The sequence below is a fragment of the Oryx dammah genome, unplaced genomic scaffold, assembly GCF_014754425.2.
Source record: "Oryx dammah isolate SB20612 unplaced genomic scaffold, SCBI_Odam_1.1 HiC_scaffold_29, whole genome shotgun sequence".
NCBI classification, from domain to species: Eukaryota; Metazoa; Chordata; class Mammalia; order Artiodactyla; family Bovidae; genus Oryx; species Oryx dammah.
Window position 1 is genome coordinate 81,819,485 of NW_024070213.1, and position 12,391 is coordinate 81,831,875.

Below are 12,391 nucleotides of genomic sequence, written 5' to 3' on the forward strand. Positions count from 1 at the left end.
TTCAATCAGATTAATAGCATGGTACAAAAAGAATGTCAGTTTAAATTATAAATATTTAAGTATACTGCATGGCAGTTGCTGTATCTGTTGTCTGTTTGGGGTTTGGATTAGGGAAGCAACCTGAATATAACAATATCCTATCATCTGAAAGCATCAAAATGAATGCAAGGCTTCCATGTACATTTCTATGGTTGGTGCAATGCCCAACTCTAGAGAAGTACACATAACTGACGTGTGAGAAGGTTTTTGAGTGCATCTTGGGCTCCAGGGGAAAGACTGCCATGATTAAACAGAAGAGAAACTTGATACATGGAGCACAAATTTGCTATCCTTTCTATGTGGAAAAAGTGGAGAAGGAAATGGCAACCGACTCCAGTATTCTTGCCTGGAGAATCCCTTGGACAGAGGAAGCTGGTGGGCCACACACAGTCCAGAGGGTTGCAAAGAGTCGGACATGACTGAGTGACTTAGCACACCATGTGGGAAAAGAGCACTGATTTTTCAAGATTTGCAAACACGGGATTAAATCCCCATGACGGAGTTTGGACAAGTTACTAAGTTTGGATAAGTTACCTCTCTGAACAGGTTTATGCATGTGTAAAAGAGATTTTTTTTTTAAAGGCCCTGCAACAAGACTAAGATTCAGTGAAATAACATATTCAAAGCACCTGGTTTCCAGATAACAGTTTAAGTAAGTTTGAAAAACACATTAAAAAAAATTATTTATTTATTTCATGGCTTCGGGTGTTGGTTGCTGCATATGGGCTTCTCTCTAGTTGTGGTGCTCGGGCTTAGTTGCCCTACAGCACATGGGATCTCAGTTCCATGACCAGGGATGGAACCCTGTGTCCCCTGCACTGGAAGATGGGTTCTTAGCCCTGGACTACCATATAAGTCAGGAAAGGTCAAAAGGATACACCACATGTCCCACCTCCTCACTGGAATACATCTTGGTTGAGTAACACATATACCACCAGGAAAGACCCTGAGTCAGAATGACTGGCCAGAAACAACCCTTCACCATAAAACCCACCTCTTCTCAGTTAAGTCTCTTGTGTTGTCAGCAAAAAAAAAAAAAAGTCTTTAATAAAGTAAATAAAAATACCTTCCGAGGCTTACAAATCTTTCTTAGAACTCAATTTTCAAGCTACTTGTACCTTCTCTAACTAGAAATCCATAAGTTAGACACATCACTTATCATCTTCTAATAAATAACTTTTGCATGATAGGTAGTGTCAGAATCACTGGAGGAAAATGAGCTATGAGCTAGTAGTCCAGCAATTTCTGGACCTTATTTCCTCATCCTTAAAATACAGAGTTAGAGGATGTCCATTAGATCCTGTGATGCAATTCTATGCAGTATATCTCTAAATATACAACAAGAAAAAGATACCAATTATAACTGCTTTCTAGCTTTAACAGATTTGTGCATATATTATTATATGTATTCCTTTCTCATTTTTAGAAGTACAAGGAGATTATGAATAATGAATATTAAAAAGTTTTAAACCTCTATTATTAACATCCTTATGAAAGTATCATCAAAGGTTATATTTCAAAAGTGGAGAGTTTATTTGTATATTAACATTTTAGATTTTTATTACTTTGAATGCCTAATTTCAAGAATATGTTAACTGCCCTGATTGAGCCTTGAGAGACTAATCATCTCTGTCATATCTAAAGCTCAAATTCATTAAGAAAAAAAAATAGAATAGAGTTGACCAGCTAAATAAAACATCAGTGTTAAAAAAATAAAACATAAATAGACACCAGTAGGAAAAACACTATACAAATCTATTTATTTTGCTTACACCATAAAAAGCAAAACTCATTAGAAGCCCATTAGAAAGCATTTGTATTTACATTTTATATTTGTCAAAATATACCTTAAAATATCCATGTGCAGTATTTCTCTGTCCCAGCCAAAATGAAGTGCCCAGGGGCAAGTCCGTGGAAGGCTTTTCCACAACTCTTTCATATATTCTACAAAAAAACATCAGATAAGTAATATGTGTTAACCGTTACTTCTTAGACTCTTCCGTTTCCTGAACTGAGAACACTTCACTTACTTATTACAGTCGACATGTAAAATCAAGTGGGAGGCACTGATGGCTAAGGAGAGCTTGTGCCACTTATCATCAGCCAAAATGTAAGGAAACACTTCTGTGTGAGGGTGGTGGCTGCCGGAGCGGTAGTGAAGTCTGACTTCATTCCGATGGCCACTGCTTTCCAGTTCCAGGTACCTGCACAGAGAAGAATTACACGGGGCCCATTGAAAACAAAGTTCAAAAAAGATGGACATGACTTCTGTCTCCAGAAAGATGGGATAGACATACTTTTCCTATTCCTCCCAATAAGTACAACTAAACAGTATACCATAAAACATGCAATAAGAAGAATCTGAGAGATGGGAAAACAAAAAAACAAAAAACACACATACACACTAGGGAACTCAAGGCCCAAGGAATAACAGAGTGGTCAGTGTACTGGGTATTCTTTTTGCCTCTCAGTCTTGGAACTGAAGAAATCAGTAACTTGAAAATAACAATGGATGTGGACAAAACAATTCCTCCCAAAAGCCTACTTGTGTTAGCTAAAATACCAAAAAAGGAGAAGCCCATAAAGAGAAACATTTTAAGAGAACAACCACTCTATTCCAGTCAAGCATCACAGGAAAAGCTGTGACTCTATCCCCAAACATGTCCGCAAAGGCTAAGTGCTAGATTTCTAGTCTTTTGAGGTAGGAATCATGTGAGCAACACCTCTGCAAGAGTGGTGTCAGCAAAAGTCAAGGAGAGAGAGCCAAGAATTTAAACCCTATCAGCCAAGGTTAATGAGATGAACCATGGCATCAGTGGAGACCATGTTCCAACCATAGCATACTGCCCTCTCAGAGGAGGCCTAGTGGGAGTCAGAACTTTCACCATCACCCAGCAGCACTGACAGCATCCTTACCACAGAGTCTGGTGGAGACCATGGGGAGAGGAGGAGATTCCACTCCCCCATCCAGAAATAATAAAAGTACTGCCTCAACTGTCATCCGAAGGCAAGTAGGGAACCTGGATTTCTAATTCCACCTGGAAGTAACAAGATGACACCCACTCAGCCTCTGCCAGAGCAGTGTCAGAGAAAACCTGATAAAATATGGAGCTTAAATGAGATCCAGGTCTCAGAACATTATACAAAAATAACCAGGTTTCAATCCAAGTTTGGAAATATGATACAGAAATATCCAGGCTTCAATCAACAATCAATGTCATACCAAGATTCAGAAAGATCTCAAATATAATGAAAAAAGACAATCAATAGATACAAACACCACAAGATGATAGAGATGTTAAAATAATTGACAAAGGTTTTAAATAAGCATTGATAAAAAAGAGCAACTACAAACATTTCAATACACTTGAAACAAATGAAAAAAGAAGAAGCCTCAGCAAAGAAATAGAAGGACCAAATAAAGAAGAACCAAAGAAAATTTTAAAGCTGAAAAAATACAATAACTGAAATAAAAAGCTCAAAAGATGGGCTAAACAGCAAAAATGGAGGGGATCAAAAAAGAATCAGATAACTAGAAGATAGAACAAAAATTATCCAATCTGAACAGTAGAGAGAAAATAGACTGAAAAAAAAGGAACAGTATCAGAGACCTGGAAGACTAAAACGAAAGCTCTAACAGTTTTATAATCAGAGTCCATAAAAGAGGAGAAAGAAGGTGAAATTGAAAAGTACTTGAAGGAATTATGGCTGAAAACTCTCCACATTTGGTAAGAGATATAAACTCACAGATTCAAGAATCTGTGCAAAACCCAAACAAGAGAAACTCAAAGAAATACTGATCATAACTAAACTTCTGAAAACTAAACATAAAGAAAAAAACATTAAGAAAAAAAAATTGAAAGTAGTGAGAAAAAAAATTGACAATTATGTATAGAAAAAAAAATTAGAATGGTCCATGAATTCCCTAAAATAAACAATGAAAGCCAGAAGGAAGCTGCAAAATATTATTCATGTGAAGAAAGAAAAAACTATTAGCCTAGATCATATACCCAACAAAATTATCTTTCAGAAATGAAGAAGAAATCAAGGCATTCTCAAATTAAGAAAGAATAGGATAATCGGATCAACTTTTAAACATATGTAGGTTACGTTTAAAGTGCCTAATGGGCATTCAAGAGGACACGCAGGGAGGACAGCTAGATCCACAAGTCTGAGATGAAGACAGGTTCACATGGAAACCGGAACTGGGAGTCATAGACATATAAACTATATTGAAAGCCATGAAAGCACTGGGATTACCTAGGGAATTATAATAGGTTAATGAGGAGAAGGGGACGACCGAGGATGAGATGGCTGGACGGCATCACTGACTCGATGGACGTGAGTCTGGGTGAACTCCGGGAGTTGGTGATGGACAGGGAGGCCTGGCGTGCTGCGATTCATGGGGTCGCAGAGTCGGACATGACTAAGCGACTGAACTGAACTGAACTGAGTGACACATTAACATTTTGAGGAAGAACTAGCAAAGGAAACCAAAGGCTGGTGCGAGTAGAGAAGAAAAAAAGTGAGAGTCCTGTCACTGTCACTAAAAATCCGATAAAATACCAACTATCCATCGGTTGCAAAGAGTCAGACATGACTGGATGACTGAACAACCACAACATACACTCGTAGGGGAATCCATCCATATTCTGGAACATTATACCACCCTCTGAAAGAATGGAATTCTGACATGAACAAGGCCATAGTTAATTATTAGCCATATCAATAAAAGCTCTATAGGATCTCATTTAGTTTGACAAAACTGTGTATATATGGAGAAAAAAAAAATCCAGAAGGATATATGCCAAAATGTTAACAGTAGTTACCTCAGGGGAGTATAATTTGGGGGGAAGGATGTGAAGAATCTCTCAAATATTTTTATAATCCTGAAGTTTCTCCTTCTTCTGTAATGTAATACTTACTTATACACATATATGGTAAAATTCTATGTTAAGACAAAAAAGTTAAGTATTCAAGTATATAAAATATGTGTAGAAATTATTAAGGATAAATAAAACACCAACTTGTTTGGTTTTTGATACAGAAGAAACCAGAGAGTCCTTTCTATCTTGTTATTTGGAAACAAGTATTCATTATTTAATCAACTCAACTAGTGAATTCTATAATGATAGGTAGGTGTTTGCATTTTAAAAGAAAATGACATCAGCAAACACATGGCCCTATTGTTATATACCTTCTGTTCTTTCACCACACAGAGGCAGGAACTCTACCACTGCTGTTGGTCTGGTCTTCTTCTCTAGAAACTACTTGCACCTGTATTGAATTCCTAAACTTGAGACAATAAAATTATCCTTAATAGCAGAGGCTGACACTATGCTCCACAAACAAGAACCCTTAAGAAATTAAATATTTTACCAAAACTTACATTTTTATCTGCATCACACAAGTTTTTTAATGAAATAGATATACAATACACACAAAAAAATATAGTGAAGATAAAAATAATGATATGAAACAGAAGTGTGTCTGGCATGTGGTGAGTATTTAATAAATGTTATTAATTTTCAAAACTGCACCTGTCCTCCATTCGGTGGCATCTAACTGGGAAGCCCTACTCCCCACTCCCACCACCTCAGCAGATCAGTGTGGTTAAACACGCAAATCCGAAAGCCTGACCGCCAGTTCACCTCCTGGTAGCCCTCCTGGCAACAGTAAGCTATTCCATCTCTCTGTGCCTCATCTAGTCACTCAGCTAGAAAACAAGGATACTAACTGCACTTGTCTCAAAGGACTTCCATGAGGACTGGGATGAGTCAGTTTAAGAAATCACTTGGAACACTACTCAGCACACACAGAACACACTGGTTATGGTTTTCATTTCAAAAAGTAGTTAGCCTCCAATTTAATCAATTTTTAAAAAAAGTAAAGGCCAAATCCCCCCTCTTCCTCCCTGTGGTACAGACAGGGACAGTCCTATGACACACCCTAGCAATCTGACCCTCTTCCCTGGGCCTGGGAATCGGGAGGAAGCACAGCGAGGAAGAGGAGGAGAGACTCCTGCACTGCAGCAGGACACAGCATCCCAATCGCTACATTAAGGTCACTGCACCTTGCTTCCTGTTTGCTGGCCTGCCGGGGCACCTTTGCTTATTGCCTGCTCCAAATTCTGGCACCTCAGCTTCCTATCAGTTCTGTAAACTGCCCTCCCTACCCACCACCTCCAAAGTCACCTTACAAGCAAGAACTTCTACTAGTACATTATAACTGTGGCATGGGGAAAATACATAATTGGAATAAAATGTATTAACATTTTTAATAGCAACTGAGTGGCTAGAATTATGTATGATTTTTAACTTTCTTTGTATTATGCTTTATTTTCCCTTTTACATTTAATGAGCGTTTACTGCCTTACATTAAAATCACATTTTAAATTCTAAGAAGATAATTTGTCAAATTTCAACATACCATGTCTCCCTGATTTGTCATTCATAATTTGGAGAGGTAACTAAAATCAGAAATAAAGTTCACCCTTTATGATAATTTATGCCCTTGTTAATCAAATATCCTTTGCAATGGCAGAAATATGAACTAAGATTAGGCTATGGAGAAATAGGCAACAGAGGCAGAACATCATTCATTTTATGAATCGCCTTCATAACTCAAGATCAAAGGATAAAAATAAGGTCATGTCTCAACTGATAAAGAGGTTACACACAACATGAAATGAGAATTTTTTTGCCGCTTTAAATTAAAACCTAAATAGAAAAATGATCAGGTCATCTCAATACATTAAGCTATAACTCAGTTGTAAATTAGTTACCTGAAGAAAAGCCACAAGCACTTCTAGTGCCAACTATATTATTAGTGTGGTTCATGAACAGTACAATTGCAAAGGACTGATGTGCACAGGATTTGCAACTGAAAACCCAGCTCCACCTCTCACTACTACCCATGACCTGACCACTCACCACCTCAGTTCCATCTGTAAAATAAAGATTCAGTGGCATAATCCATATAAAGTGTGGCATCAAAAACAAAGAACTCAACAAATGATAACTATTTTTATTATCTCTCAATAGTCCCAATTAAGCATCATTTATAAAGTCTAGCCTTTTATAATGAATTCTGTAAATAACATGCAATTTGAATACATTTTTAAAATATTTTATTGAGACAAAATTCTCTACCATAAAATTCAGCTTGAAAGCATACAATTTTTAATTGAAAAAATGCAGAAATCAGAAGGTATAAGTTGCAGATAGAAAACAGAAGATGAATCCACTCTCATAGAAACTGAGTTGACAGTACTGGTATTATGGGGGCCTCTAAGGACTTCCCCAGTGGCTCAGTGGTAAAGAATCTGCCTGCAAAGCAGGAGATGCGGGTTCAATCCCTGCATCAGGAAGATCCCCTGGAGTAGGAAATGGCAACCCACTCCAGTATTCTTGCCTGGAAAATCCCATGGCGAGAGGAGACCAGTGGGCTACAGTCAAGTGGGCTGCAAAAGAGTTGGATGCAACTTAGAGATCAACCAACAACAACATCTAAATTTAACTTAAATAGTATAACCAGTAAAAATGATACATGAAGTCTAGTGGTGGAGCCAAAATTGTTCTAAATTAGGCAGCTGCATTCATTTATCAGAACGAAAAAGGCAGATTCACCTCACCTCTCCCAATGATTCCCTCAAGTACTGAGTGAAATGGAAGAGTTGGGAGTGAAATGTGTACCTTTTGACATCCTTATTAGAATCATGTTGGTGCTATTTTTGTTAGTTTATAATGGTATTTGGTCATCTGCAAGGCAGTATAATCCAGCAAAGACTTCAGAGTCTAAATCCTGTCCCCACAGTTCACAACTGGACAAGTAAAAAATCTCTAACCCTCAGTTTCCTTCCCTATCAATAAGGGGTCATAAGAGTTGTGGTTTTATATGGTCATTTTGAAAATGAAATAAGGTATAAGTATTTTATTTACACAGATCCTGAAAAAGCACTCCATATATGTCATGATTATGACTTATATTTGTTCAAACTACCACACAATTGCACTCATCTCACCTGCTAGTAAAGTAATGCCCCAAATTCTCCAAGCCAGGCTTCAGCAATACGTGAACCATGAACTTCCAGATGCTCAAGCTCGTTTTAGAAAAGGCTGAGGCACCAGAGATCAAATTGCCAATATCCGCTGGATCATGGAAAAAGCAAGAGAGTTCCAGAAAAACATCTATTTCTGCTCTATTGACCATGCCAAAGCCTTTGACTGTGTGGATCACAATAAACTGTGGAAAATTCTGAAAGAGATGGGAATATCAGACCACCGGACCTGCCTCTTGAGAAATCTGTATGCAGGTGAGGAAGCAACAGTTAGAACTGGACATGGAACAACAGACTGGTTCCAAATAGGAAAAGGAGTCCGTCAAGGCTGTATATTGTCATCCTGCTTATTTAACTTATATGCAGAGTACATCATGAGAAATGCTGAGCTGGAAGAAGCACAAGCTGGAATCAAGATTGCTGGGAGAAATATCAATAACATCAGATATGCAGATGACACCACCCTTATGGCAGAAAGTGAAGAGGAACTAAAATGCCTCTTGATGAAAGTGAAAGAGGACAGTGAAAAAGTTGGCTTCAAACTCAACATTCAGAAAACAAAGATCACGGCATCTAGTCCCATCACTTCATGGGAAATAGATGGGGAAACAGTGGAGATAGTGGAAACAGTGTCAGACTTTATTTTTGGGGGCTCCAAAATCACTGCAGATGGTGACTGCAGCCATAAAATTGAAAGATGCTTACTCCTTGGAAGAAAAGTTATGAGCAACATAGATAGCATATTCAAAAGCAGAGACATTACTTTGCCAACAAAGGTCCATCTAGTCAAGGCTATGGTTTTTCCTGTGGTCATGTATGGATGTGAGAGTTGGACTGTGAAGAAGGCTGAGTGCCAAAGAATTGATGCTTTTGAACTGTGGTGTTGGAGAAGACTCTTGCGAGTCCCTTGGACTGCAAGGAGATCCAACCAGTCCATTCTGAAGATCAGCCCTGGGATTTCTTTGGAAGGAATGATGCTAAAGCTGAAACTCCAGTACTTTGGCCACCTCATGCGAAGAGTTGACTGATTGGAAAAGACTCTGATGCTGGGAGGGATTGGGGGCAAGAGGAGAAGGGGACGACAGAGGATGAGATGGCTGGATGGCATCACTGACTTGATGGACGTGAGTCTGAGTGAACTCTGGGAGTTGGTGATGGACAGGGAGGCCTGGTGTGCTGCGATTCATGGGGTCGCAAAGAGTTGGACATGACTGAGCGACTGAACTGAACCAAACTGATGACATATTTAGGCATGTTATCTAAACATCAGCAAATTTTCAGGGATGAATTTAACTTAAATATGAATATCAGACAGAAAAATTTGATGAGAATCTAGCCAAATAACGGTATCTGAATTTCATCTATGATATTCCCATTTGGGTCATCTAATTTTTTGAATTCACCCAGTGATCAATAATTCATCACTTCTTAAGGCCAATCATGTCATTTTTATAAAATAAAGACCTTCCTTATATTGAAACACAAAGGGAAGATAGTTTTTAAACTAAGATTTATTCATTCATTTATTTCACCAAATATTTACTATGGACCCTGAGAATATGGCAATGAATAAGGCCAAATAACACTGAGGCTTGAAGAGTCTCAATATTAAACACAGTATTAGCTTAAAATTAAGTTTAGCCATTTCAAAACTAAAAATAATACTACTATAAAAGTCCTGCTGCAAGAAGAGCAATGTAGCTAGATCCATGAGGGTAACAAAGCTACCTCATGAATAATATAGCTAGAAGCCAAAATTATGTCACCGGGGAAAGTGCAGTAGCAAATGGAATTGATTCATGATTGAAGCCTTGGCATCAAACATGATGGCTTGAATAAAAACCTCTCCATATTAGTACCCCACAGAACTGAGTTTACAATAAAATAAACAAGAAAATGGCCACGCATGAAATGGGTGTAATTTGTTACTACTAATGATGAGAGGAGCATGACACAAAAAAAAATGCTAGGGAACAACACTTTGAGCTATAATTCTGGAGGGGAGGAGAATTTTGTGGCATCATATGTATTTTGTAAGAATCACTTTGAGAAAGTTTTATACAAGGATAGAGAAAGAATAGATATGATAAAGCACTGATAATAAGTGGGTACTCAGTTCAGAGCACAGGTGTCTACAAAAATCAAGGAGTTGAACGGTTGCTGGATAAAGGGTAATGACTGAATGCTAGGCCCTCTCAAAACCTCCATTCACTTAGTTGTGAGTGAGACCAAGCCAGTGGAAATTAGTGAAATCCTGGAGAGAAAGGGTTCAAAGAAGGGGCAAACTCAAAAAAGATGAGTCTTCCCCACTTCATTGAGAATGAACTCAGGAACACACTGTTGCAAGGTTGAGGAAGATCAACTGGGAAATATGGACTCCTTTGATGATCTGAAAATGCACACATGCAAGTGTGTCAAAAATCTGGCTTACATATTTTACAAAGGGTTCACAATCGCGCGAGGTCCATTCATGGACTCCAAGCTGAGAATATGGTTACTTGTGAAAGATTTGAAAACCTGATTCTATATATGTATACAACTTTTATGATATAAAATAATTGTTTATAATTATACAAAAATTCAGAAAATACACAAATGCAAAGAAAATTAAGATCTCTAATGGTCTTGCTGGCAAGAGATGACCAAATTAATATTTTTGTGTGTATCTTTTGTAGTCTTTGTCTCTTAACCACACTGTGAACATCTTTCCAAGTCAATAAAGTCACATCCTCTTTAATAAAGCCATGGTATTTCATAGTATAGCTGTGCCATGATCTATTTAATATCCAACTTCCAATTATGGTTTCCAGCTTTTCACTCTTAAAAATATTTCAGTACATGTTTCTTTGTAACCCTGCACAGTTATTACAAATGAAATTGCTGATTCAAATGGCATACACATTTAAAAGGGATTTGTTATATTCATTCACCACTTATTCATTTATTCATCCAACAAATATTTTCTGAATGCCTATTTGTCCTAGGCTCTGTTCTAGGTCGAAACACAAGTGAACCAAAGAGATAAAGGATGAGATGTATGGAGAAAGTAACATGAAAATTTACAATACCATATGTAAATAGAAAGACAATGAGAATTTGCTCTATGACTCCGGGAACTCAAACAGGGGCTCTGTGACAATCTAGAAGGGTGAGATGGGGAGGGAGATGGAAGGGAGGTTCGGGAGGGGTGGGCATAGGTGTACCTATGGCTGATTCTTGTTGATGTATGACAGAAAACCATAAAATTCTGTAAAGCTAATATCTTTCAATTAAAACAATCAAGTGAAAAAAAAAAAGAAATAAAGGGAAAGTTACCAGGAAAAAAAAATACTAGTCCTCATTGCATTTATGTTAAAACAAATTAAATTAACAAAATATACCAAATAAGTAGGCTGCATGGTGATAAAATCTATGAAGAAAATTTAAGTAGAAGAGGATAAGGAGTATGGTAAGATGATATTTTAAACAGAATGTTCCAGCAAAGCCTCATTGAAAAAGTGACATCTAGTGAAACCCTGAAGAAGAATGGTGACCTGAGGCAGGAGCCTGCCTGGCAAATTCAAGGAATGTCACTGATGCCTGTGTGGCCAGAGGGGAAAGAGGTAGAGTCAAAGTAATACAAAATTAGATCAAAAAGGCACAGATCTCAGAGAGGCAGACCATTTAGAGCCTTAGAGTCTAATAAATAAGTTTACCTAGCATAGACAGAAAACCATAGGAGGTTTTTTTTTTTTTAAGGGAATTTTTTAAAATATATTTATTTTTAATTGATTGATGATTGCATTACAATATTAGTTTGATTTCTGGAGAGGCTTTTTTAAATTGATTTTAATACAATCAGTTTGGCTGCAGTGTTTAGAATAAACTATGTGGATGGTGGGAGGCCACAAGGGTTAAGTCACCGGTACCTTGGACTAGGGAAGGTGGTGAAAATAGTGAAAAGATTTTCTTAGGATTAAATGTGCAGTATGAGAGAAATCAAGGAACACTTCCAAGTTTTTAGCCTGAACAACTAGAAGAAAGAAGCTACCATTTACTAGGATGGAGAACACTGAATGAAGAGTAAGTTTAAGCAAGAAGATAACAAGTTTGACTTCTGACATGGCACAGCTGATACTCCAACTTATCCAAGTGAAGATGCAGGTCAGTTCAGTTCAGTCGCTCAGTCATGTCCGACTCTTTGCGACCCCATGAATCGCAGCACACCAGGCCTCCCTGTCCATCACCATCTCCCGGAGTTCACTCAGACTCACGTCCATCGAGTCAGTGATGCCATCCAGCCATCTCATCCTC

The 12,391-nt window shown here is 37.8% G+C and overlaps 1 protein-coding gene across 2 annotated transcripts in view; it reads right to left on the minus strand.

Annotated features, from left to right (window-relative positions):
* Nucleotides 1–12,391, minus strand: part of NELL2 (neural EGFL like 2) — a 382,484-nt gene that overhangs the window by 286,160 nt on the left and 83,933 nt on the right. For both annotated transcript variants that reach the window (XM_040233810.1, XM_040233809.1), the window contains exons 5-6: nucleotides 2,070–2,243; nucleotides 1,887–1,983 (exon numbers count right to left, since the gene is read on the minus strand). In XM_040233810.1, coding sequence (XP_040089744.1) covers nucleotides 1,887–1,983; nucleotides 2,070–2,243 — 271 coding nt within the window. The remainder of the gene's footprint in view (nucleotides 1–1,886; nucleotides 1,984–2,069; nucleotides 2,244–12,391) is intronic.